This window comes from Nomascus leucogenys, chromosome 7b (genome assembly GCF_006542625.1).
Source record: "Nomascus leucogenys isolate Asia chromosome 7b, Asia_NLE_v1, whole genome shotgun sequence".
NCBI lineage: Eukaryota > Metazoa > Chordata > Mammalia > Primates > Hylobatidae > Nomascus > Nomascus leucogenys.
Window position 1 is genome coordinate 23,160,408 of NC_044387.1, and position 27,792 is coordinate 23,188,199.

Sequence of the window (27,792 nt, forward strand, 5' to 3'; positions counted from 1 at the left end):
GAGAAAGTTTGACTTCAGAGATATAATTTAAATAATATTAATAACCATCAGTTATTATACAGAGAATAAAGTAGAATGTAGCATGGATAGTACCATTTTATATTAGAATAAAAATAAAAGGCCGGGCGCGGTGGCTCATGCCTGTAATCCCAGCACTTTGGGAGGCCGAGGTGGGTGGATCACGAGGTCAGGAGATCAAGACCATCCTGGCTAACACGGTGAAACCCCGTCTCTAATAAAAATACAAAAAAATTAGCCGGGCGTGGCGGTGTGTGCCTGTAGTCCCAGCAGCTCCGGAGGCTGAGGCAGCAGAATGGCGTGAACCCAGGAGGCAGAGCTTGCAGTGAGCCGAGATCAGGCCACTGCACTCCAGCCTGGGTGACAGAGCAAGACTCCGTCTCAATAATAATAATAATAATAATAATAATAATAATAATAATTAAAAACAACCATGGAGTTGTTTAAACATAATGCAGTTCAGGCCCCACATGGGCAGCAAGCATAGTAAAATTAAATGATAGAGAAAATTAGAAAGACTTTCTACAAATAAGATACCTTTCTGCAGAGTTTTTTTCCTTCACATTAACTTGTTTAATGGCAGCATGGTCCTCTCCGGCAAAGAAGAAAACATCCATCATCATCATTTCTCTCTCACCTTCATCAGCTGACTGACCATTAAGGTAGTGAGGAAGTACATCCTATTTGTCCCCTGAAATGCCCCTCAAGTGTATCCTCTCCCCTCCATTTTTACCAGTCCATTCTAAGTCAATTGTGTTCATTTGTTCCTTACCTAGAGATTCACAGTAGTCTCTTCTTACCCCAATGTCTCTTTCTTTTTTTTTTTTTTTTTTTTTTCCCGAGACGGAGTCTTGCTCTGTCTCCCAGGCTGGAGTGCAGTGGCGCGATCTCGGCTCACTGCAAGCTCCGCCTCCCGGGTTCCCGCCATTCTCCTGCCTCAGCCTCTCCGAATAGCTGGGACTACAGGCGCCCGCCACCACGCCCGGCTAATTTTTGTTTGTATTTTTAGTAGAGACGAGGTTTCACCGTGATGCGAATCTGCTGACCTCGTGATCCGCCCGCCCCGGCCTCCCAAAGTGCTAGGATTACAAGCGTGAGCCACCGCGCCCGGCCCTCTTTTTCTCTTTTCCATTGTTGCAAGTTATCTTGCTAATTAATTAATTAATTATTTTTTCTTTTTTTGAGACAGGGTTTCACTCTGTCACCCAGGCTGGAGTGCAGTGACACAATCTCAGCTCACTGCAACTGCCACCTCTCCAGCGCAAGTGATCCTCCCACTTCAGCCTTTCAAGTATCTGGGACTACAGGTGTGGGCCACTACTCCTGGCTAAATTTTTTTAAAATTTTTTTTGTAGGGACAGGGCCTCTCCATGTCACCCAGGCTGGTCTCCAACACCTGAGCTCAAGCAATCCGTCCACCTCGTCCTCCTAAAGTGCTGGGATTAATTACAAGTGTGAGCTGCCAGCCAGGCAAGTTATCTTGCTAAATCTAAATTAGGCAATTCTTAGTTATTTGTAGCATTTATTTTTATCTTTTATTGTTATTATATCTAGGACTGGGATAGACACTTCTATAGAGTGTTAAAAAATGCTTTCTCACACACACAGAAATACATCTTAAACTAAAAAAAAATCACCTAATATATCCTTTTCACTCCAAATAACAGATTTGCAGCTAGAAGCTTGCTTCCCACCTCAGCAGCAGCATCTATAACCAATAACCACAGTGCTGTAGCCTTATCATATAGCTTGATAAAAAGCTATGCCAGTATTACATATTTTTGCATGATGTTAGTGGTGTCACCAATTTCCCCCTATTCTGGTTTCTAAAGTTATAAGTACATCATCTTAGAATTAGGAAGACACCTTTAAACGGAGTAATATTTGCAAACACTGTCATGTGAGGCCATACATCATTGTCAATGAGACAATGGAAGCAACGTAAGCATCTATGGAGGCATTCAATGAGGTGGTTTGATATTACCACATTTTAAAATAAAATTTAATATGCCTCTTAATGTTGCTTAAGGGGTATTGTACCACTTTATTTCATTCTTTGTCAGGTTAAAACTAGAATTACTTATCATTTGTTTTCATTACTTTTTTCCTTGTTTTAACTTATGTATGTTAAAATGTAACTCACACACATCTTCATTCTCTCTGTCTTTAATTCAGTTTTGTTTGGTATAATCTGTTGCAACCATTGTGTTGTTTTTTTGTAGTCTTTGTAGCCCTGTCATAAATAAGGGTAGTTTTCACACAATGTTAAAATAAATCATTGATTGCATGGTGTTGAAAAGCCCATGCCAGCTTGTTGATGATCAAATACTATTGCTTTCCAACCAGGCATTTTGATACTTTAAAGACTAATATTAGAGGGGAACAAAAGGCAGATGTTTTACCTATAATATAATCTTTTATGTTCATATATTCTTTCATATGAGCCTGTTATTACATTTCCCAATCTCACACACATACACACACACACACACACACACAATTTTGAGAGGAATACTTTGCCAGAGAAGTTTGAAATTGGCTATTCACTCTATTATTAATTAGGAAACACAACTGAGAATAAAAGAATTCTCACATTTTTGAAATAACATTGAGAGTTGTGGGCTTACACAATTCACCATGCCAACATTTCTTTTCTTCCTTTTTTCATGATCGAAAGAAGAGTTATTCACAATGATAGGGAGAAAATGGAGATGGGGATTGTGTTTCAGATTAGGTGATTGCAATGTTATCTAAATGTTCCTATCTTTCAGACAGATTGGTTGAGGAGTTGTCCAATGATCATCAGATGTTTTCTATGAAAAATAAAGAAGCAAACCAAAACAAAAATATCTTCATCTACACAATATTGTCATTATGGATCAATAAATTCGCTTCACAAATATGAATACTCCCTTAGAAATACCAGTTAAGTTACAGATTAATTTGAACTACCTTAACTGGGAAATTTAAAACCTAGTTTTCATAACAAGGAGATAAAACTTTTAATTGATTCAAAAGGAAAAATAAGTAAAAAGGAGATTTTAGTTATATTCTGAACACCCAAAGGACACCTCTAGGTAACAGAGCCTGTCAAGCTAAGTAATGACAACTTCAAGAAGTCTACTATTAGAGCAACTTTTAAAATTCAATTCTATTGAGCAGATACCAAATACTGCCCAAATTCATTTTTATGAAAATCATATGCAAACAAAATGATTCTGTCAAATATGCAGTATTTCCAACAAGCATTTATTTGTATGGAAATACATATTCAGAAAGGACACTGGGGTCAGATAAATATGTCCTAGTGCAAACATACACATGCATTTTTTAATAGTAGAGATAGAGGACTATTTGAGAGTTGTAAAAGGAAGTGGAGGAAGAAAGCGAACCCAGCCAGATGTGTTTTATTTCCTGTACTCCATACCACTGATAAATGGAGAGGCAAATATGAACTGAGCTGATGAGTGGATACCAATGGCAAGTCCACTTTCATCTTGAGGTTTTGAAATTTGCACTGCTTAGACACAATTCTGTGGCAGGTTGAAATTTTGAGAAAAGAATTTCTTTTGTTTGTAGACTGGATTCTATACTTTTGGTAACCAAGATCAGTGGTTAAATGTTGAAAAAATTTATAACATATACTACTTGCATTGTGAAACTGCCATTGCAAAATTATAACTGAGAAAATTATTGCAGTTAAAGAGATCTGAACTAGCCAACTCTATCTTGCTTTAAACTCCAAGCTGTCCTTGTTTACTCCTGAGCATAGGCCAAGCTAACTTTGGGAGGAATTTGGTTTATAGTTTAACTTTGAAACAAAGATGATAACAGGCCTTTCCCAAAACAAACCACTCTCCTGTCTGGGGACCAGACTGCCTTTGTAGGACTAACAAATTAGCCACAGGATTAGAGATTATGGTTTAGGAGTCATGCAGCTGGAAGCTACAAGATTCTGACCTTTTCTAAATTGCTTCTGGGGATAACCACACTATTGTAATACCTAAGATCACTGCTTGAGATATTATGGAGACCTTGCACTTAATCAATCAGCTGGCACCACCCAGGTTGATAAACTGGTGCATCCGGTCTTGTGACCCCCAGCCAGGAACTAACAGTGCAACATGACAGCTTAACAGCTTCTATTTCCTATGATTTCATCTCTGAACCATCCAATCAGTACTCCTGATTCACTGGTCCCCCCACCCACCAAATTATCCTTAAAAACTCTGATTCCCCAAATACTCTGGAAAACTGATTTGAGTAATAATGAAACTCTGGTCTCCCTAACAGCAGGCTCTGCATGAATAGCTTTCTCTATTGCAATTCCCCTGTCTTGATAAATTGGCTTTGTCCAAGCAGTGGGCAAGGTGAACCTGTTGGGCAGTTACAAGTCTGTGTTAGAATTGTGCTATGCATTTCAGATTCATCAGTTCACCTAATCCTCACAGCAATTCTACAACTAAGTGTACTTATCCATATTTTACAAAGGGTAAAAGATTCAGATTCAGATGTGCGGTAACTTCAAAAATATCTTCCCTGTTTCCACAGCATTAAATAAGTTTAAATTTGAAATACAGATCATATGGTGCAGTGCTTTTCAAATATTTTGGGGAGTGATTCACAGTAAGAAATATATTTTACATTGTGACCTATTTTATACATATATCTGAAAAAAGTTTCACAAAGAACCATTTGCTTTTACATAAATGATGTATTTTGATACTTTTCTAATGTATTTTTCTATTCCATTTACTTATTTTTTATGTTATAATCTCGGGCCACTGATAACTCTCAACCACAAATTTTGATCACTTTATTATTTGACTATTTAATATTTTCCTCCAATTTCCCTGGTAATTATAATTTTCCTAAAGGCAGATAGTACCATTCATTCTTACTTTCTCTCACTGTCAGACCTCAGTATATGTCTGTAATCTAATACAATTTAATTTTACCACTGAAAATTCATAATCTTAAAGAGTCTATATTTCCCAGAAAGAGTGAAAATAAGGGATAAAAGGTAGTGATATACAGGGGGAACCAAGGCAACTTGTAATCATAGCTGTTAACCTTTCATTGAGAACTATCATTCTTCTGTATTTTATTCGGTTCTTTTCCACTGAATTGGTTTATTAGATGTTCAAAGCAAGAGAAACACCTAGCCACACCCTCCCCCTGGCTAACTTATTGCCTTATAAAATGAACCTTGGTCCAGATACATGCAGTTTGAACTCAAGAAAATCAGTTACAGAGAACACACATGAGATTAAGACACACATTTCTTCTATTACCTTGTAGTTAATTCAGACTTAAATTTCTATAGGGTAAATTCTGATTATTTTAATATTGTAAAAAGTATCTATCCCTTAATTCATATTTTCTTCTTGGAAAATGATACCCATATGGATTTTAGTTTTCCTTACATTTCTATCAACTTTAAATATGAAATGCTGTGTTTCTAAAGTTTTAAGTAAAATCCCTTTCTTTTATTGCTTGAAGGCGCTCATATCTTATGTACAACCTCTATGTTAATCTTTGTGGACCCTTGGTATTACTACACATCAAAACAAAGTTAAAAAGTAAATACAGCATTAGGTGGAAAAATATATACTTCTATGATTCATTTTGGGTATCATGAGAATCATATACAACTAAATGTCTACTTTCAAAACTATAAATATAATGAAATCCTTTAAAACCTAGCATATGCTGCTTCAAATGAGACTCAGTTTTGAACAGATGTCCCCTTAGACCTGTTATATTAAGATTAAAATTACTAAATCAGCATTAGATGTTTTTAAACTTAGAGCCATATTTGCCACTGATTTTTATTCAAAGCTCCCACAGGCGTCAGTGGAAGATCCATGCATGGAAAAATGGCATAATATGTATCCTAGTTTTATTTATTTCATATGTATACAGCAGTATAAAATAATTTATTACATTTACACTCATTTTACTTATGTATTATTATAGCATTCACAGTAACAAACACTATAGTTAAGATTGAAACTCATCTTTTGTTATAATACCCTGTTTTCACTCACAGATAACTGTCTCAAAAATGTGTTTAGAGCTGAAATTCCCTGCTTACTTTCAGCTCTAGCATGTATGAATGTATTGGAAGTCTGAGTTCCATCATTCAGAAATTTTTGAGTCTCATGTGAAATTTAATATTTTTTGAATGATGAATACAAGATTTTTATGCAACTCAAAAACATCTGGAGAGTAAAACTTCAAACTAAGCATGTGACAACTTTTCAAGAAATAAAAGCAATTTTTCTAATTTTACAAATACTTAAAAAATAACAGTGATTAGAAATACATGCATGCACACTAAAAGTATTAGAATTTTAGTCGTATTATTGCCTGCAATACTCTGGCGGCACCCATCTACCTGCATTCATACAGAATGCTATAATCTAAAACCTATGCCAAGATTTGAGGAAAAAAATACTCTACTGAACAGTTTCACAAATTACTGTATAAGGATTTTGTCTGACTTAGCAGAGGGATGTTTCTTGAAGTACTAACAATATATAAAATAATTTTACTACTCCATGGTGTAAAAAATATGGAATTCCATTATTTTCTGTTTTTCCTTGTTAGAAAGGAACATAAAAGGATGTTAAGTGCAAAGCCTTTACCACTACAAAATTAGACTTGAGAAAGATAAAGAACTCAAGAATTTGTAATATGAAAAATATAAGATTTTTCAGAAAAATCATCAAGTATACCAATATTTTAAGTATTTTTGAGTTCCTTGGGTATCAATAGCACACATAAAAATATGAGGGGGAAAAACACATGCAATGACAAATAACAGTGCTATGATCAGTCAATAACTTAAATACTTTTCTTGATCTTGCTGAACTTTTGCCACACTCTGCCTGAGTAATTGTTTTAAAGATTAACTGAGCTCCAGTAAATAATGTTTAGAAGATAAAATGGTACAATTAATGTACAGTTGCTAAAGATTATGTTGGGAATTGTGAGATTCTTTTTCCTCCTCTTATTGAAGAAGCAAGATAGCTTCTATAATACAGAGAATCTGATGGCAAATTACAACCCAATTAACAAATAAAACAATGAGAAATTAAAATATTTAAATATTCTACTATAGTTCTTAATTTGCAATGTTTGATAAAGGCAGTGCATTTAATATCTTCATAAAATAAAATACACATATTTCCTTAATATTTGCCAAGAAAAGATGATACGCATATCATTGACACTATTATATCTGTGAAGTAATTCTGATGTGATATTTAAATTTGATTTAAGATGATTTCACCAAACTATGTTCACACGTTAAAAATTAGAATTCTACATGTGGATGAAATATTTTCTAAAAATTGTCTTTTGACATACCTTTGAAACATTAAGACACTGTTTCCACAGGAAATTTTTTTTGACTTTGACTGCTCTAAAACTAACCATGTTAACAAGGAGTAAATGACATGATTATTTTTTTCTGAAATAATTTATTGACGAAATACTGTCTAATACGATGGATATTATTCTTTGATGTATATAAAATTATGTAAGATTGGATATTAGAATGACCAGATTAAATAGAAAGCCTATTCTAAAATTCCTTGATATATTAATCTAGTAAATGCTTAATTAGAAACCTTCATTATTTGTTGGTTGCACTTTCCATTTTATAGTCCCCCTCATTGGAAGAAAACCTTTTAACCAACTTACAAGAATCATATCCTTACTCTGTTATAACTTCTAATTTACTTTGGATGCAACAGATAATTGATTAATGACTTAATAATTTAGCATTTTATCCTTAAACAATTCTATTTGTCCCCCAAATTAGGAAGAAGTTCTGGTTTTGGTTTTGTAGATTAATGATATAATTTAAGAACTAAAATGTAAGTTAGTATAACTAGTTACTAGGATATATGAAAATAACTAATACACAAATATATAATATAAAAAGTTGGTTCAAGGGAGATTATATACAATGATATAAAAGGTTAAATAATTAAAGAAAATGTCTTTGAAGTAAATGACTTAATATAATTACTATACATGAAGTGAGTATAATCTTATTTTCAATGCATGCAGTAAGGAAGATGGATGTGGATATTCACCCATGATTGCAAAATGATGCGTGAAACATTTTAATTAAAGCAGAGTGACTCAACAAGAAAATCATTTTCTTGTTAAAAAAAGAATTGGAACAAACAGACTTTTTCCAGTTAAATTATGTATAAACATTTCCTTACTAAAATAGTCTATCTATCATTCAAAATATTAATGTAGTAATGCCAAAGTTTAAGAAAATGTTACTGCTGCACTTACTGAATTTATGTGCTTTTTGTATTACATATGATCTGTTAGCTTCATATATGTTTAAAGAGACTTCAAAAGGCTGGAACATTACATACATTATTTTGATATACAAACTGATTGGAATATGATATATTAATATCTAATTTGATAACAGTCAAATGAGTGATACCAATATATCGCTCTAAATGTACATATCAGGACCTAAGTGTGTGTGTGTGTATATATATATGTATTTTAAAGTTAAATCTAGGGAAAAATTTCCACTTAGGTTACATAAAATTTGATGAAGAACATTTGTCAAATGTTAAGTTTTAGTCTATTCTTTAATAATACAGTGCAGCTCAAACTGTCATTGAATATAAGATCAGTTAAAAATGAAGGAAAGTATTTCAAAACAGGTTTCTAATTTGAACTGGGCAAACATTTTGATATAATGTTGAAGGTCTGATATAATGTTTTGATATAATGTTTTAGAGGGTGAGGGGAGCTGTGACAATTCTGCTTTTTGCTTGAAAGATTATCTTATATTCTCTGATTTTTCTTCCTCTCTCGAATGTGTTCTAACAAGCCATAAACAACAGTAGAAAAAATATATAAAAGAAAGGAAAGTGCATCTTACTAAATTTAATAATTAATATTGTTGACATAAAAGTAAAAGGCAAGCTTAACTTTTGAAGGCTGACTCATGAAGAAATTTTTCATTAATCAAACACTGACTACATTTAAGCTATAAAATTTTCACATGGAATACTGAAACAATAATGTACCATGATTCTATCTCTAAATTTATTTTAAATTTAGAGATCTTTCATATTTTATAGTTATTCTTCACCAGTTCAGATGTTTCTATATCTCTATATATTCATATAGAGTTGTAGATTTTATATTCATGTGTAATTAAGTCACAAAACTATGTAAAACTATGTAAAATAAAATTCTGTGTGAGTGATATGACTGATGACTTCTTAAAATAGTAATCTTCAATTACATATTTTACATCACAAAATGTACAGACACCCAGTTTTTTTCTAACAACAAATACAGGTGAATTTATCGATTTTTTATAAAAGCTTTAAGTGATTCTAAATTCAAAGCCATAGAAATAGAATCAGACTTATGCAGATTGTTAGATAGCTTGATAGTACATAGTCAGTGCTCTGTCTGATAACATCAATAGCTACATCTTTGGCATTGAAAATTCAATATGAGTTTTTGACAAAATTTTGTAGCTTAGAGCATCATTTGCTTTTAAACAAGGAAAAACAGGGTTGAGTAAGATGAAAATTGGGAGAAAACTATTAATGATTTTTTCTTAGTAAGTTTGTCTTTGGGACCCTGAATTACCTTTTATTTTATTGTATGATGTGGACTGTATGCATCCATTTAAAAACCAACTGAGTTGTACCACATTTTAGGAAAATTATATAATATAATATATATATTTTATATTTATTTAGAAGCTTTGAAATAGTACAGTAAACACTTTGCAACACGGTGTATAAACTACAGAATGTCTTTGATATTTTGTGGGTCTTCAGAATACAACATTTTTTATAACCCACAGGTGAAAAGAACATAATCACAATTTCTCTTGTAAAGTTGGAATAGTTTGGGGAACACTTGATCACACAAAAATAATATAAAACAGTCAAGTTTAAAACAGTGATATTGCATTTATAATGCACAAATTTCCTTTATCTTTATGACTGGCTTCTCGTGGTGAATATAAACATCTAAAGGGCTCAGTGACATTTGGAGAGAGAAAGATAGATAGTGCTGTAAACAGGCACACACTGATCGGGGAGGCAAAATCAGTTGCCTCTAAAGTTTCTACAGTTCTGCACATTTCAACTCATTTCTCAGGCCTGCTGAGAGCAATTAGGTCCTATAATCGGCCATGATGACTCCGCCCGAAATCTAATACTCAGTTACACATGACTAACTGGATGGCCAAGATAATGAAGTTGAAAAGTTGATGCTTTTGTTGGTCGACTTTGTGCAAATCATGCTGCTTCAGGTAAGTCCTGTAGAATTGACTAGCATATCCTTTTCCGTGCTGTGAAAAAGAAAGAAAAATACTCTAAGAAAAAGAGGTTGACTTTTGGAGTTTAGAATTACACGTTATTGTAAAAGAAAGAATACAATTAGAAACTAGTTGTACCCTCATACCAAACACATGTTGTGTCAAACTTTTGCACTGCTAGTAGTCACAGCCATTCTGTTGTTTGGTATTCTGGGAATGATAATTTTGATATTCTTATAAATTAGTTTTGCATGGGAAATGTATATTTTATATACCAAAGATGAAATTTGTGAAGATTAACTTTTTAAAGTTATCTAAATAAAACAATCCCTACACTTCACTATTTATGCACAGAGTATAGAAAAAAATGTGTGGCCCTTACATTTCTAGAAAAAGTTTCTAGCAACATCTATAAATAACTTGTTTTACATTTAATTTCATAAACTATCAAATATATATGTTAAACCAATATTCATTACAGAAACCTGTACCAGAAAGTGTTTATGTAGTTAAATAATTTAAAGATGACTCACATTTTCTAGGTTTATTTAATCTCATTTATAAAATTTTAAAACCAAGTATTTTTATGGCCCATACATTTTTTTAAAGTATTCTTACTTATAAGAATCATTTTTCTCATAAAGGAATTAATAAAGGCAAAGGGGAGAAAGATATTATCAAATTTGCTCCAGTTGTATAAAATATATGAAATTACAAAGTAGAATGCCCAGATTTGATTGCCCAGATTTCATAATTTTAATTATTTTGTTTATTTGTAATGATAAATAACATTTCTTCCCTTATCCATAAACTTTGTAATATTTGACCATAAACACAATGAGAGCAGAAGTTGTATCATATCTATCAGTATCTGGCACATAACAGACATATAACAAAAATGTGCTGAAAATAAAGCTAATCGAATTTAGATTAAATTTTCATATATCTCATTAAAAGTTACAAAGTACCTTAAATAGCAAAACAATTATTTTAATCTCATAAATGGTTGCTTTTTTAAAACAAAGATAAGATCACATTGATCTTCTCAACCTTATTCTCTGGTATTTCAACTCATTTCACGACTATCTAATTATCTATTTATCCTAATTTATTTTTCCTCAAAATCTCAGTTTCTGACCATGAAACAGTTCTTTACTAGTTCACCATTTAGCAGGCACATCAATTAAAACCATAGCAGTCGGCCGGATGTGGTGGCTCTCGTCTGTAATCCCAGCAATTTGGAAGGCCAAGGTGGGTGGGTCACTTGAGGTCAGGAGTTTGAAACCAGCCTGGCCAACATGGTGAATCCCTGTCTCTACTAAAAGTACAAAATATTAGCCTGGCGTGGTGGTGGGCGCCTATAATCCCAGCTACTTGGGAGGCTGAGGCAGGAGAATTGCTTGATCCCAGGAGGCAGAGGTTGCAGTGAGCCCAGATCATGCCATTGCACTCCAGCCTGTGAGACAAAAGTGAAACTCCATCTCAAAAAAAAACAACAAAAAAAACCCCATAGCAGTCGGGCACCATCATCAACAGAAATGAAAGTGAAAATCTACATGTATTGTGTAGTATAATAACTAGTATTGAAAGAATCAGAACATATTTTGTAATATATGATATCAATAAGTATAAAATGAATTTGATACAATATATGGTAGCCATTATAACCAGGTCATAACATTCCAGAGAATATTCTACGAGTAAATGGAATTATTATTTTAATAGAATGAAATCCTATTTTTCTGTGTCCTTGAGTTCAAACTGTTTCATGAGAAACTTATATGTGAAATAATTCAATTAAATTTGTTTACACCAATCAGAATTGAAAATTATTCAATAAATTAGAATAGTGAAACCACAGAAGTCCAAGTTTATAAAATAAATCAGAGCAAATAATTAGGGTCACCAAATAATTTGTTGTCCAAACTGGACCCACTGGTGAGTGAAAAGAAACACTATTATTAATTACAAAAGATGTTGTGCTTTCTGGACAACCCAGGAAAATATTGTCACCTACAAATAATATTACTTCTTTCAAAATAAGCTAGGTTGGGGCCTTTCCTGTTAATAGTAAAAATCAGAAAATGTTGATTTAGAGGAAATATTCTTTTCTTAGTTCAAGAACAAAAGAAACTCAGGAGTGACCTATAGTCAACCTATAAACTAATTCATTATGTCAAAAAACTAATATACTGAAAAAGTACATTTTAGTATAAATTCAGAAAGTAGCCAACCTGGCATATGTTTAGAGTAATAAAATATCATTTCTAGTTCTTATGGCTTAAAAGCCATTAACATAAATATTATATGTTCACTTGATTTACATAGGATACAAACAGAAATTGTTTCTTTTTAATAAAAGAAATTATTAAAATGGTTCACAGTTTTAAGAACACAGAAGCTTAACACACATTATACTCAATATCTTAAATATAAACATAAACTTAAAAGATATCTGTTAATTGCTGCTTAGAGTTACGTGTTTTCTTTTTTAAAGTTCACCTATTGTACTTGTTGTCTGAATAATATAATCACCTTTTATTAAATTTACTTCCTCCCACCTATGCGTTAATTCAGTAATGCAGATTTGGATAGGACAAATACAGGATCTGAACTTAGATCTGATCTAAGTTCTGAAGGTCAGAACTAATTAGATTGAGGAAGGAAGATTTCCTCCATGTCAGAAGCTAATCTTACATTTATGAAGAGTTATCCCTCAGTGTCTGTGAGGGCCTGTTTCCAGGTTGCCCCCAAAATCGGAGGATGCTCAAGTCCCTTATAAATGGCCTGTAGTGTATGCATATATCCTATGCATGTCCTCCTAAACATGTTAAATTATCAGGTTACTTACAACATCTAATATAATGCCTAATACCAGGCACATCACTTCATTCACATAAATTCAAGGTAGTACTCCGTGCATGGCAAATTCAAGTTTTGCTTTTTGAAACTTTGTGGGACTTTTTCCCAAATATTTTTAATCCACAGTTGATTGAATCCACGGACAAGGAGCCCAAGGATACAGAGGAGCCAAAAATCCTGCCAACCTAGAAATGGTTTATACTATTACTAAAGTTTTAGTCACACCCGCTTTATTTCAAACCTTTTAAGAGTTGAGTTTAAACACTGAATAACTATTATTCTTGGCTGGGCACGGTGGCTCACGCCTGTAATTCCAACATTTTGGGAGGTCGAGGCGAGTGGATCACTTGAGCCCAGGAGTTTGAGAATAGCCTGACCAACATGTCGAAAGCCCGTCTCTACTAGAAATACAAAAGTTAGCAGGGTTTAGTGGCACAGGCCTGTAATCCCAGCTACTCCGGAGGCTGAGGAACAAGAATCACTTGAATCTGTGAAGTGGAGGGAGGTTGCAATGAACTGAGATCCTGCCACTGCACTCCAGCCTAGGAGACAGAGCAAGGCTCTGCCTCAAAAAACAAACAAAACCTATTATTCTTTTAGAGTTGCATGGGCTAATGTTGGACAAGTAGCAAGCAAACATTATCTGACCCTCCCCACAAAAAAATATTAATTGATGACATATTAGAGCCAGTACCAGGACAATTATTCCAGTGTTAAGTAACATGGCTATACATTTGCTGATGCATTTTAGGTTCAACAGAGTGAGTCAAATACACAGAGAATCTCTATGCTTTCTAATATGTTCTATGTATGTTTTGGAATTATCAAAGCATACTCGGAGAATTTCTTTTTCTTTTTATTTCACAAAAGCATTTTTTTCTTGTGATGCATCAGCATGTAGGGAATGGTCACTTGACAGGTAAGAAGGTTTTATTTTCAATTAAATGAAATCAGAAGTAATAGGAAAAGGACTGTGTTCCTTCTTAATTTTATTCATTTAGTGCATTTATTCTCCATAGTGAGTCATAAATGCTAGATTAAGACACTTACCTTAATATCTAAACTACAGGTGAAAATGTATCCTTAACGCAAAAGAGATTCTCAAATATCTACCTTCTCATAACTTAGCACAGATATAATTTTTAATAAAAGTTCCATGGTATATATTTTTCTTTATATTGTGGAATCCTATTTTTGCCCTTTATAATTTGCAACTGATATTAAGCTATGAGAAAAATTAAATACTTAAACAAATTAAAATTTTAAGGTATTAAATTGACTAATGACAAGACAAATGACTGTCACATGTATGTTGCAGAAATAACTGTAAAATGGTCAGTACTGATATACTGTTCATTGCATGTAATTGCCTGGTAAAAATTATTTTATATTATACATTAAAATAACAATTTAATAAATTGAATATTCACATGGTCAAACTTGCAAACGAGGAAAGAAAATACCCTTTATACTTTATGATTATATAAACCACAAAAATTAAAGCAATACATTAAGTTTATGAAATAATCTATTTCTGCAATTTAAAGAAAGGACACCCTTCGAATATCCCTGATGCCTGAGACTCTCCACTACAGTGAAAAATTTCCAGAGGCTGAGATCAGTAACCTACTCCAGAGCTTATTCAAGTGTTCTGTAAGCCTCATCATCAGGACACTTCTTTACATATAAATGCATGTAGCGTACAAGAACTTGAACAAATTACTCCCTGGGGACGTCAGAAATATCTGCTCTCTGCTCTATGTAAAAGCACATCACACACTTCAGGATAGTTTTAAAGTGAGCCTCCATTAGAAATTTGTACAGTTAAACAATCCATTTCTTAACTTTCCTCTGTCTTATTCTTGAGCCACGTTTAACGGTTCCCTTTAAAATACTTTTGAATTTTTTTTTTCAGTTTAACCTTATATCCAGAAATGAGCACAGTAGTGTTAACTATTGAAAGAGGGTAACTGCTTGATTTTTCACTTGCCTTCCATTTGAACACTCATATTTGCTTTTATTTTTGAAAATATAGTTGTATATTGTTTGGATTTTAAGTCATATCTTTATCTCCCCAAAAATTATGAATAGATGAAATTCTAAATTTAAAAATATATATTTTTATATTTATTTATATGTGTAAATATATAAATATATACGTATCTAAATGGAAAAGTTAAAAATGATTACTCTGTTTTTAGATATCTTCCTCAAATCAATTCAAATAATATTCAAAGTGTTTTGTCTATAGAAGTTAATATACTATCACTAGTTTTTGTTGTAGTTAAAAGCACTCTTCATTCATATAATTAATTAGAAGTATTATTAAATCAAACAAAATTGAGTTACTATAACTGCATCTATTCTCTTAATAATATGAGAGGTAGTTGACATAGTTGCAGTAGTCCATTGGGTAGATATTTCCTGGTGAAACAGTTGTAAATGTACTATTGCCTTGTAAGAAGGTAGTTCTCATGTGTAAATATATATATTTACACATATAATATATACAAAAGATTTTATATATATAATATATAAATACATGTAAATAAATATAAATATATATTTATATATTATATATAAATATATGTAAATAAATATAAATAACTTATTTATTTATATTTATATATAATAAAACCTGTTTATGTATTTATTTTTGAGACACAGTCTTGCTCTGGTGTGCAGTGGTGTGATCCCGGCTCACTGCAACCTCAGCTTCCTGGGTTCAGGCAATTCTTCTGTCTCAGACTACCAAGTAGCTGGGATACAGTTGCGCACCACCACGCCAGGCTAATTTTTGTAGTTTTAGTAGAGATGGGGTTTCACCATGTTGCCCAGGCTGGTCTCGAAGTTCTGGCCTCAAATTATCTGCTCACCTCGGCCTCCCAAAGTCCTGGGATTATAGGCATGAGCCACTGTGCCTCGCCAAACTAGGGTTCTTAATTTTAATTCAGAAGGTTCATACTCTCTTAGATTAAGTTTGCTTTTTTCCTTTCATCAGACAGAATGCTTTAATGCTTTTTTATTCTATTTTGACAGAGATAAGGGATTATAGAACATAGGTGGAAAACAGGAGTTTGGAGATGGTAGTATTATAATATCTACTATATGTAAACCTTATTAGTCTTTTAGAAAGCAAATCTTGTAAAATAAATGACTCAAACAAAGCTTTAGACCATTAATGTAAGAAATACATAGTAAAGGCAGGTATTTATTTTTATTTTATGTGTATATCAAATACTTACAACATAGTTTGCAATTAATAGTTATTAAATTAAAATTTAAATCCAGGGTTATTTAAAAATAAGAAATTGACAAACACAGTTTTGTGAAATAGAAATATACATCAATGAATGAATAAAATGTATAATTTCAAATAGAAGAGAGAAGCATGTTGAGCACAATGATTGTCTCACAGACATTCTCGTTCTAGCAACTCTGGCACCCTTAAATAGTTGGCCATCTCTCCTAAAATTCTAATGTTACCATTGTGAAATAGACTATTTACAACTTCAAGCTATAAATTAGAAATGGATCCATCCTAATTTTCTGACCTAGCAGAGTGTGTGCAATGAATAAATTTATTTCATTATCTGGGAGATACCTTCCAAATCAAGTAGAGTTGATATACTGTGAAAGGCCCTAAATTTACTACCAAGAGAATTTCAGAAATTAGTATTGATCAGTGTTTATTTTTAAACCAAATTTCATTGCTATGCAAAGGACTTAACAGCTTTAAAAATAGGAGCTTTTATTTGTCCAAAAGTGTACTCCACAAATACAATGGTATACAATTACCCTCACGTAGCTTTGTATGACAAAGTGAATCCACTGAAACATTACAGATATTTTTTCCAGATAGAAGATCAGTAGGCACTGAGAAATTTCCATATATGTGTATGTACATGCATATATGTGTATGTGTAAATCAAAACTACCTTCTCATAAGGCAATAGTACATTTACAACTGTTTCACCAGGAAATATCTATCCAGTGGATTACTGCAACTATGTCAACTGCCTCTCATATTATTAAGAGAATAGTTATAGTAACTCAATTTTGTTTGATTAAATAATACTTCTAATTAATTATATGAATGAAGAGTGCTTTTAACTATGACAAAAACTAGTGATAGTGTATTAACTCCTATAGACAAAACACTTTGAATGTTATTATTTGAGTTGATTTGAGGAAGATATCTATAAACACAGAGTAATCATTTTTAACTTTTCCATTTAGATACAAGAATTGTCAGTACTCTAAAGATCTACTTTTGAAACTCTAAAAAATTAAACTTTTAAATTAAAATATTTGTTTAAAAAAAAGCCAAGACAATGTACTAGCATAGAATTTTGTAAAATGTTCTTGAACTTAGTTCAAATTTCTCTAAAAATGTGAAAAATTATGTTTTAGAAGCATAATAAATTTTCCCTCAGGAGAAAATAACAGGATATGACCCTAACCTGGGTACTTTGGCCACCATACCAGGCTCTATTTGACAAACAGAACACCATAGCCCAATTAGTATCTCAAAGTAAAGTTTGGAGACTGAATTATTTTTCACATGTTCTGACCCTATGCTGGTGTATATTTAGGAAATGTAAATATAACTTATCTTTCTCTGCATGTTTATAATATCATTGAAAATTTTTCCGGAATTCTTCATCACAGTCCACTAAAATATGGAAATTGTGATTTGTTCCAGAAATATTTGAAAATAGCATTGTTTACATTATCAATGAAGTATCCTTAAAATTTATTTTGAAGACAATTCACTGAGTTATATCTTACTTTAATAATAACAAATGATAGTTTCATTTAAGTTACTTTATCAGTACTGTGTGTATCTGAAATTCCAACAAAATTTCCATACTTAAAAAAATACACAATTCTTTTTTTTGAGAAGTACAGAGCTGATAATATTTAGTGACATTTAGACACTTACTTTTCAAGCGTTTTCCTTCAAAACAATATTATAAGAAGACTAAATTAGCACCTTTCCTGTGAGGTTGAAGTTAGCATTGATTTTCAAAACAGAAGGCGTGAAAATGCTGAATGGGATTGGTCATTCCTAACTACAGGAATGCTGTGCTTGTATAAACCTATTTGCACCTACTATATCACAATATTTACTCCAACTACTTGTGATGTGCACAACTTCATCATCTTTTATATGAAAATCAAGTATAAATTCCAGCAATGTAAGATGAGAAAAAAATACAAGTAAATAATAAGACCTTCATTAAAAAATATATAGCCATGTAGCTAATGTATTAACCATCAATAACCTATTTAAAAAAGGGTAAAGTTTCAAAATAATTTAACCACAACCCAACAGATCTAAGAAATGTAAACAATTGGAAGCTCTGGATTGGTAAATATTTCTAAACAGCCTATTCAAACATATGTTCAAAGAAGACACAACACATACAACTTAGAAACAGTGGGTAAATGTATGGCTATTTACATACTTGAGGATCAGATTTCCCCTAACATAATTCAGTTACTTCTATGTCAAGGCAAATAGAAGGTTAAAAGCAGGAAGGGCAGACTAAGAAGGAGGTTAAAAATGTTCACACACTGAAAACTGGCCACAGAGAAGAGATACAGAAAAAACAACCCTGCACTAAAGCACCAAGACTATACGTTCTGATAACCCCTTGAGTTGGGTTGCCAGAAAAAATACAGAGTGCTCAATAATCTTTGAATTTCAGATAAACAATGAATAATTTTTAGTAGCTGTATGTCCCATAGAATATTTGGGTGCTAAGTATTTTTTATTTCTTAAGTCTGGCAATGCTGTCCTCAGGGCATCTAATTCATGATAGCACAGATGACACTACCTACCACTAAAGTCAAAAAAAAGTTGCATTGCGTTTTTAAATTATAATATAGGACTAGTTCGTATAAAAAGTTATCTATATATTTCCATCAAAATAATTTAAAATTAAGGCATGAGAGTTCAGAAAGAGATAAAAAAATTATCTAGAATATAAATTTTTAGTTAATGACTAATTGTCTGATTATTTTATAATCTTAACTGTTAAATTATTTCTTTCTATTATGATTGCATTTTGCCCCTGTTTTTTGAGTAAAATTTTTGTTTTTGTGAGATGGATATAGCATATTAAATAAATATTATTTCTTCTTGGCATAGTAGGTATAATTTTTAATTGCCTATCCTAAAATGAAGGCCTGGGTACATACTTTAGCTTTAGTTATACTCTAGAAACCCATTAAACCACCTCTTTTTCTTCCTTTCAATTTACCCTGTCATCAGATAATTAGAGATTTGAAAACTGATAAGCAATGAATTAAACTTAGCTTTAAAAATATCACAAAAATGCTAAATTATTGAAACAAGATAATATCATGCTTGTTAAAGGTTAAAATTTATTTAATTAATTCTAATTAGATGCCAAGATTTAGATCCTTAAATCATTATGTTACTTTTGAAAACTTTAAACTTGGTGTTGAATTAGAGATCATCTTAATTGTTATAAACATTTAATTACATAGTGAAGTAAAAATGTTGCATTTATATTTACTATTTATGCAAAGTATTACAATAAATTTAAATAAAAGTTCAAATTTTAATTAATCAATCTTTCTTGGGGCCAGTAAAGAATTCTGGTTAAAAAGTTTTGAAAATGTATACTTACATATATGCATTATCATTAAACTATCACAAGTGTACAAAACTACCTACATATCTCATAATAATGTTCTCGTAAAGAAAGCAAAATTCTTCAACATGATATTAAAAAAACAGCATCTGATGTACCCATTCATTACTACAATGCCATAAAACAAATATAACTTATATAATAATGACGATAAGTAAGAATGCCATATACATACAAACTGTTAACATAAAAACTTCAGAAACCTAAAGGAAAAGTCAGATGAATTGCCTCCAGCCATAGTCCAGTACTATCAACAACCTCCTGTTCATAATATTATACATATCCACAATGGCTCACCCTTTATATTTAAGATTATCTTATATTTACTTAGTGTTTACATATACGTTTTCCAATGATACGTGGCAGACAATTGAAAAGAAAATAGCTTAGTGAAATTAGCAGGGAGTGATGGTGAAACATGAGCTTCAAGGAGTTGTGAAAGACAAAGTGATATACCGGAAGAAAGAATAAAAGAACTAGCATAGTTAAAGCTAGAATAAAAACAGAAAATTATGAAAATTTGAAAGAAGATAAAATACAGTGGAGATTACTTAGAACTGGAAATGGTTAAGATTTTTTGTTGTTTTAGTTTGCTTTTTTTAATGTCATTCAGAGACTACTGTAATTTTATTATTTATCTAAGTCAGAGTAGAGGCCTAGACAAACTATCTTGAAGAAAAAAGAATTGCACCTCATTTCCATTCAGAATATTTCATTTATTGACTCACTGATGTAGTCTATAAGCATTTATGAGATCTACTTTGTTCCAGACACAGTTATGGAACATGGCACCCTTAAATGGAGCAAATGATTCAGCTCTAAAAGATTTTACAGTCCAGTGGACCAACAATTGTTTCACAAAATATTCTAAAGACAGCAATTATGTATGAGAATCTATAAGAAGTTACAGTTAGAGTGTCTGTATCTCAGTGTCTGAGAAGTCTTCTCATTAGAAGTAAAATAAATTGAATCTTGATTGATGAGTAAGAGACGGTCATGCAGATGAATGGAGAGAAAAGCGGGTTTTCAGATGAGAGAGGATGCCAGAACAGAATGTATAAACACACAAGGGCTTGAGAAAAAGTATCTATGAAGAAGCTGACAAATTATTAAATGACGTGAAACAGAAATGTAGGCAGAGCTTAAGTATAAAAGTCTTTAAAAACTGGAATAAGTATGAACGTTACTGTGGCTTCAACAGAGAGTCTCAAAAATGTGTTAAGAGAATATGAGTCAAATGTTTTGGAGAAATAGTCTAATTAGTTAATATTAAAAGCTAGATAGTAAAAGAGAGGAGTCCTCATTGATTTTGGTAAGCTAGTCAGAAAGGCCTGGATTTGAGGAACCCAAAGTATACGCCTGCTTTCTCACAGAGCCCAGTGGGAGAACTCAGGGTTAATACTTTCCATATCTGGAAGTAGTTTGCATTCCATTACTCTAAATCTTCAGAATGTAACAAAACACTGCACTCAAAAAGACTGCCTGGCTACTTTGTGGCCAACTCAATTCTAAGGATGACTGTGAAAGGAAAAAAGTGATGAAATGAGATGCTTAAAGAAGGGATTCCATGCCACTATCTCAAGCCTCGGGTAGTGTCCACAGCAACAAAATTTAGGAAACCTATAAAAGAGTACAGGAATTTTTTTCCATAACATTCAATGAAGAAAAAATAAGGTACATAATGATCACAGACTAATATTGAATTCACTTTATAACTGTGAGACTGAAACTTTTTAAAATAAATAATTGCTTCTAGGTTTCTTCTTTCATAGAGAGACACTCACAAGTAAACCTTACCCTAGGAAGATCTCATCTGCAACTCACAGAATTAGTGAAGACACATGGATAATTTGAATTATAGCATTTCAAATAACATATTTCAAGTGATTAAAAGTAACATACATTTGATTAAATCTTTCCTATGCAAAAATAACCCCTGCTACATTTCAATTTACCAGTATTTTAAGTTATCATCTTTCCTCATGTCTATTTTTTGCTTCCAAAAATTTTAATTAAAAAAAAAAAAGTACAGGCAGGGTGGCTCATGTCTGTAATCCCAGCACTTTGGGAGGCCGAGGCAGACCGATCACCTGAGGTCGGGAGCTCGAGACCAGCCTGACCAACATGGAGAAACCCCGTTTCTACTAAATATACAAAATTAGCCGGTCTTGGTGGTGCATGCCTGTAATCCCAGCTACTCAGGAGGCTGAGGCAGGAGAATCGCTTGAACCCGGCAGGCAGAGGTTGCAGTGAGCCAAAATAGTGCCATTGCACTCTAGCCTGGGCAACAAGAGTGAAACTCCATCTCAAAATAATAATAATAATAATAAAAAGAAAGCACACTGGCTTTTTGTGCTGTCTCAATAAATGCTAACTACTATTACTTTTGGTATAATTATTCAAAACCTGTCTTGGTCTATCCAAAACAACTTTCAAATCTTAACCTTCACTATACCTCTGGATATATCTGATAGATTGGACAAGTTAGAATATTTACTTCTCCAATTTATTATTTGCTCTCTAATTCTGCATTTTGGTTCATGCACCTTCCTGCTCCTAGAATGCCCTTGGTCTCTATCCATTAAAAATCACACAGATAGTGCTTGAATTGTGGCCCCAAAGTGAGCTCTACAAATTCTTCCTTGATTACACTGTAAGGAGTCTTTCCCAAAGATAGTCAAAGATATTTTATTCTAATAAATTAAATATCACATTCCTCTATTAATGCGATGAGAAACGTATAGACTCATTGAAAACTAGTGCATTTTGATAAGAGGAAAATGCTTAATTGCAGATGACTATGGCAATTGCATTCACAAGCATATTAGATTAAAAAACAATTACATTTGTTTAATATTTAATTTCTTCCATTGCTAGAAATAGCAATGTTAAATGCAAGAGCCTTATCATTGTATAAAAAATGAGAAATTTTTCTTTTCATATGAGAAATAGACATAAATGAGAATGATTCTGAAATGAAATTGGGCACTAAAACTTAGCTGTTAGGTCTCGTTATTTGGGCAAAATAGTGATGTACATGCAAAACCGATGTAGAAGTTAGAAGACAGAAACACATAGAATCAAAAAAACATGAGAATTACACATAGAATCAAAAAAACATGAGAATTACACAGAGAGCCCAATGAATAAACTATAAGCTGAGACTAAAGTTTGGGTGGTTTCTTAGGTGTTTTTTCAAAGGGGTTTGTGACACTATTTGTTAGTTCTGTATCACTTTGAAAGACAAAGGTACAAAAATACAAATAGAAAGCTGATTGAGAGAATCAGGTTTATTAGATAATAAGATTTTAGAGAAGAACAAAGGAGGCAAAAGTATCCCTAGGCTTTTATGTGTTCAAATATTGATCTGTGACAGATATATATATATATATATATATTTGGTATATGTTACAGAAAGACGTAATTTTTCATATTAACAGATGGCTTTCATTTACTTTGATCATTTTAGGGCATCTGTCTTTTACACAGGGCTATCAGAACTCTCTAGGAAAACAATATTTTGTATAAGGCTAGAATTTGCACCAATATGCCAATACAATTCTCTAAACATAGATGAGTCAAATTTTATATGGTCATTGATTTTCATTATTTTAATTTTTTTGCCTGAGCAAATAGAAACCCTTTATTTTTCTACAATTATCAAATATAACATGCTACTTCCTATGCTGAAATAAAAATCTGTTGCTTGAAAAATGAGTACTCTTCAGACAATTTTCACTGTTGTACATAACCAAGTATCTTTACTTACTGTAAGCATACAAGTTAAGTAAAATAATGAGAATATGAACTTTTAAAAGTTATAATCATGCTTTGTGATTAACACATGAAATAAACAAAGCTTAATGTTTGCTGAGCATCATGTATTTGGTTCTATAATATCTGTTCCATTGTTTTCTTGGATGGAACAGAAAAATAGGGAGACTGTACTTTTAAAACATGTATTATGTCAAAGAATATATATACTGCAGATGTAAAATAGTGATATATTGTGGAAAGAACATTTGGAGTCTGATTTTTCTCTGGGAGTAAAAGAGAGCATAAATTAGTTCTATTTAAGCCCAGAATTGTAATTTTGTCCATACTCATGCTGATGTCATTGTTCCAATTTTAACTGAATATATGGTTGCCTTGAACACTTAATGAGTGCTTCTTTTGGGCAGGCACTCACTGCTTTAAATATGTTAAATAATTTAATTTCCACAGTGAGCTTTGGAGGATGCATGTCACAGATGGGGAAAAGGAATTATAGGAAGGTTAAAGAAAATAGAGAGGTCCCACAGCTAGTATCTGGCTGGGTCAGTAGTTGAAACCTGGCTGACTGATCCCATAACTGGTGCTCTTCACCACATTGCTTCTCTGATGCAAGAACATGTACAAAGGTCACTCATAAATCCATAGTAGGCTATAAGTTCAAAGAAGGTAAAGGCATACTTGGAGAACAAAATAAAAATGGTATCTTCTAAAATTAAAAGTTACAAGTTATAATAAAGTCAAAATGGTAAAATTAGTGATGCTTACGGAAAACCTATTCTGAAAGCAGTAAGAACAGGGTATGTTTCAAGCATGTATTTACTAAGTATACCACATCCAACCAGGTGAGCAGGTTGTGCTTCAGGCACATTTTAAAGCTGAAAACTTTTCAGGAGTAATCCAATATGCCCAAGGTTGGTTTATTCATTGCCAAAAATCTCAAAGGAAGAACTGATTTGCATAAAGTTTGGAGAAGGGAAGGAGGATACAATCATTCAAAACACTTTTTCATTTTTTCGTGTTTTGCATTTTTCAGTGTTTCCAGGATGACCCAGAGCATATCACACTGAGATAATCTGATTGGAATATTTTTATTTGTGCAGTAGGTACAGATCACTTAACATCAAACGAGGATGCATTGGGCTATGTGTGGTCACTAGCAATTAAGTTGATCTAATTCCCTTTACATTATCAACCAGAATTCTGATAGTATTTTTATTTTTCCTATGGAGATCTCTTAAGAGTATTTCAGTTTATTTGGCTATTATATTGGTATTTTAAATTAAGATAATAATCTTATTTCCATATATCAGCCTGTGATGAGTTCATGAAACATAAGCATTTTCCTATACTCCAGGCCATGAGAACATTTATATAATCTAGTTCTAGGCCAAACAAAACTGAAGACCACTGTGCTTGGAAAACAGTTGTGCCCAACAATGAGTTTTCTTGAATGTGGGTCACACTGTTCTTGTCAGTAGCTTGAGAAGACTTGCTTAAAGCAGTTGGTTAAAAAGTTTTTACAGTTTTAAATTGTTATGGTGCTTCTTTACAATAAATACTACTACTAAAAATAATAGGGCCAATTGATGTCCCTTTGAAATTAGAGAGGAAAGTAAGTTAAATGAGAAGAAACTTAAAAGATTAGAAAAAAGAACACAGACTTAAAATTAACTTCAAAACAATACGATATGCCTTTGTAACTACTTTAGGTGTTTCCTTGAAAAAAATAAAGGTAATCTTTCTCTATATTGGATATATAAGCACACTTTTTATAAGCATTATGAAAACAATTTCTATAAAAATTACTACAAAGAAAATGATTTACATTATCAAGGAATATGTTACTAGATTTCAAGCTCAATTTTAACTGTGAGAGACAAATATTAAATTATTCAATGTTAAGTATTTTCTAAAAATAATTCTAATATGAGCCTGAATTTTTAATGTTTGTAATAATTTCCATAGGAGTTAATATTATGTTGTTATAACTTGGGAAATAATTATCTTCACATCACTCCATAATATAACTTAAAAGTATAGATTTCCTCAATCATTAGCTTAATTCAAGCTCTAAGAAGTTAGAATTCACTCCAATCCATCAAAAAAGGCATTTCTAAATTGTCTAATACCAGTCATTTTGCCTATATAAAATTATGTATACTTATATAATAATATAAAAATTCATAAATTGATTCTAAAATTATTTACTATAGCCTATTTCACAGGACATACTGTGATCCTTGACAGAAGAGAACTGTCACCTTGTAACAATTTACAAAAGTGATGTATTTATTTTGTCTTATTTCATTTATTCGTGCCTGTAAAATGGACACTCAGTAGGTAGTTATTTCTGTTATTATTAAATTTAGTATTAATGTTTAGCCAACATAAGTTTTCCATTTGATTATTTTCTCTTTCATTTTATTTTTCTGAAGTGTATGACTAATTCATGCTTCCACATTACCAAGCTAGGATGTATTATAATTTAATCTCCAAATATCAACCCCAGATAGAATAATTATATATGGCATATAAGATTTGCTTGCTATATCTTCCAAAGTGATGAAGAAAGCATGTATTACTTCTAGGTTTAAGGGTAGTAGGCAATTATGACTTTGGATGATTAATAATAGATGTTTCATTTTTATTTAATTGTCAGCTGTTCTATACTAACTGTCATCATGGATTGCCTTAAACTTGAATAGAGGATGATGTGAAACCAAAAGTGAAAATTCTCATTAAAGCCAATGTAGTAAAGAGAAGACGCAATATTAGACAAGGTTAAGATATTTATCATCTAGAGTCAACTGACTTCATTGTATAATAATAGCTTAATGTGTAAGCTATTATTACATACAATATGAAGTTTTAAACCTGAGAGTTATGATGCATACTTTTTAATATACACAATCTATGGTATTTATTAGATGTGTATATATTTGACATTTTCATCCTCAGCATTTATACTCTATGCATCTCCCCAAATCTCTTTCTAAAACTACAATATCTTTGTTCCTGGACATTTCATTCACCATTGCAATTCAACATGTGAGATGAGAAAAAAAGAAAAAAAGACTTTGAGAAACTAAGTTTTTTTCCTCTAAAAAATTCCAAAGAAAGAAAAATAAAAAGTCATTCCCAGAGAAACAGGAAGGGAGGGAAATGAAACAATGCTTTTTCAATTGTCTCTTCTTCATCTTCAAGTAAATTGAACTTTTCCCTCCTTTGCCAGATGCAGATGAGGAAAGGCATTTCATGGGAAAATACAATGCAGGGCTAGAACGTGGTATTTCACCAAATCACAGATGGCATATGCATATGTATATCGTTTATAAAGCTTTCTAGGTAAAATGTTTCCATATCCCTCAGGAGGAAGAACCGATGTCAAGGTTAGGATATTTCCTGTAATGTGTAATTTAAATCTCACAGGAGCTATATAGATACATTTCCTCTTTTCTGCTCTCCATAAAGACAGATTAACTGATTACCATCTTATCTGTGTAGCATTTGGTTAAATACTTAACATTTATTATGTCACCTCTGTACTTTTCCTCTCAATTCACAATTCCTTGAGCCATTTAAACTTTCTTCAGATATGCCATTTCCCAAAATGTTAATCTCTTTACTCTATTTACAATTTCCTTTAAGCATCATAGTCCACAATTTGTCACAATCTTCTAATCTGCGTTCAAGGAAAAATGAAATACAAACATCTCAATTTTTCTACTTTTTTGCTATTAGATGGTATTCAAGTTAATATATTTAAATACTTGTTTCTATAAAAGCCAAAAAACACATGAAGAAATGCTCATCATCACTGGCCATCAGAGAAATGCAAATCAAAACCACAGTGAGATACCATGTCACACCAGTTAGAATGGCCATCATTAAAACGTCAGGAAACAACAGGTGCTGGAGAGGATGTGGAGAAATAGGAACACTTTGACACTGTTGGTGGGACTGTAAACTAGTTCAACCATTGTGGAAGTCAGTGTGGTGATTCCTCAGGGATCTAGAACTAGAAATACCATTTGACCCAGCCATCCCATTACTGGGTATATACCCAAAGGACTATAAATCATGCTGCTATAAAGACACACGCACATGTATGTTTATTGC

At 32.2% G+C, this 27,792-nt stretch overlaps 1 protein-coding gene across 2 annotated transcripts in view; it reads right to left on the minus strand.

The window, feature by feature from the left end:
* PCDH10 (protocadherin 10) overlaps nt 1-27,792 on the minus strand; it is a 58,878-nt gene that overhangs the window by 8,368 nt on the left and 22,718 nt on the right. The window contains exon 5 of one of the 2 annotated variants that reach the window (XM_030815701.1): nt 9,738-10,384. The exons of the other annotated variant lie outside the window; for it this stretch is intronic. Coding sequence (XP_030671561.1) covers nt 10,365-10,384 — 20 coding nt within the window. The 3' untranslated portion in view covers nt 9,738-10,364. Of the gene's footprint in view, nt 1-9,737; nt 10,385-27,792 lie in introns of those variants that run through there. 2 annotated transcript variants of the gene reach the window in all.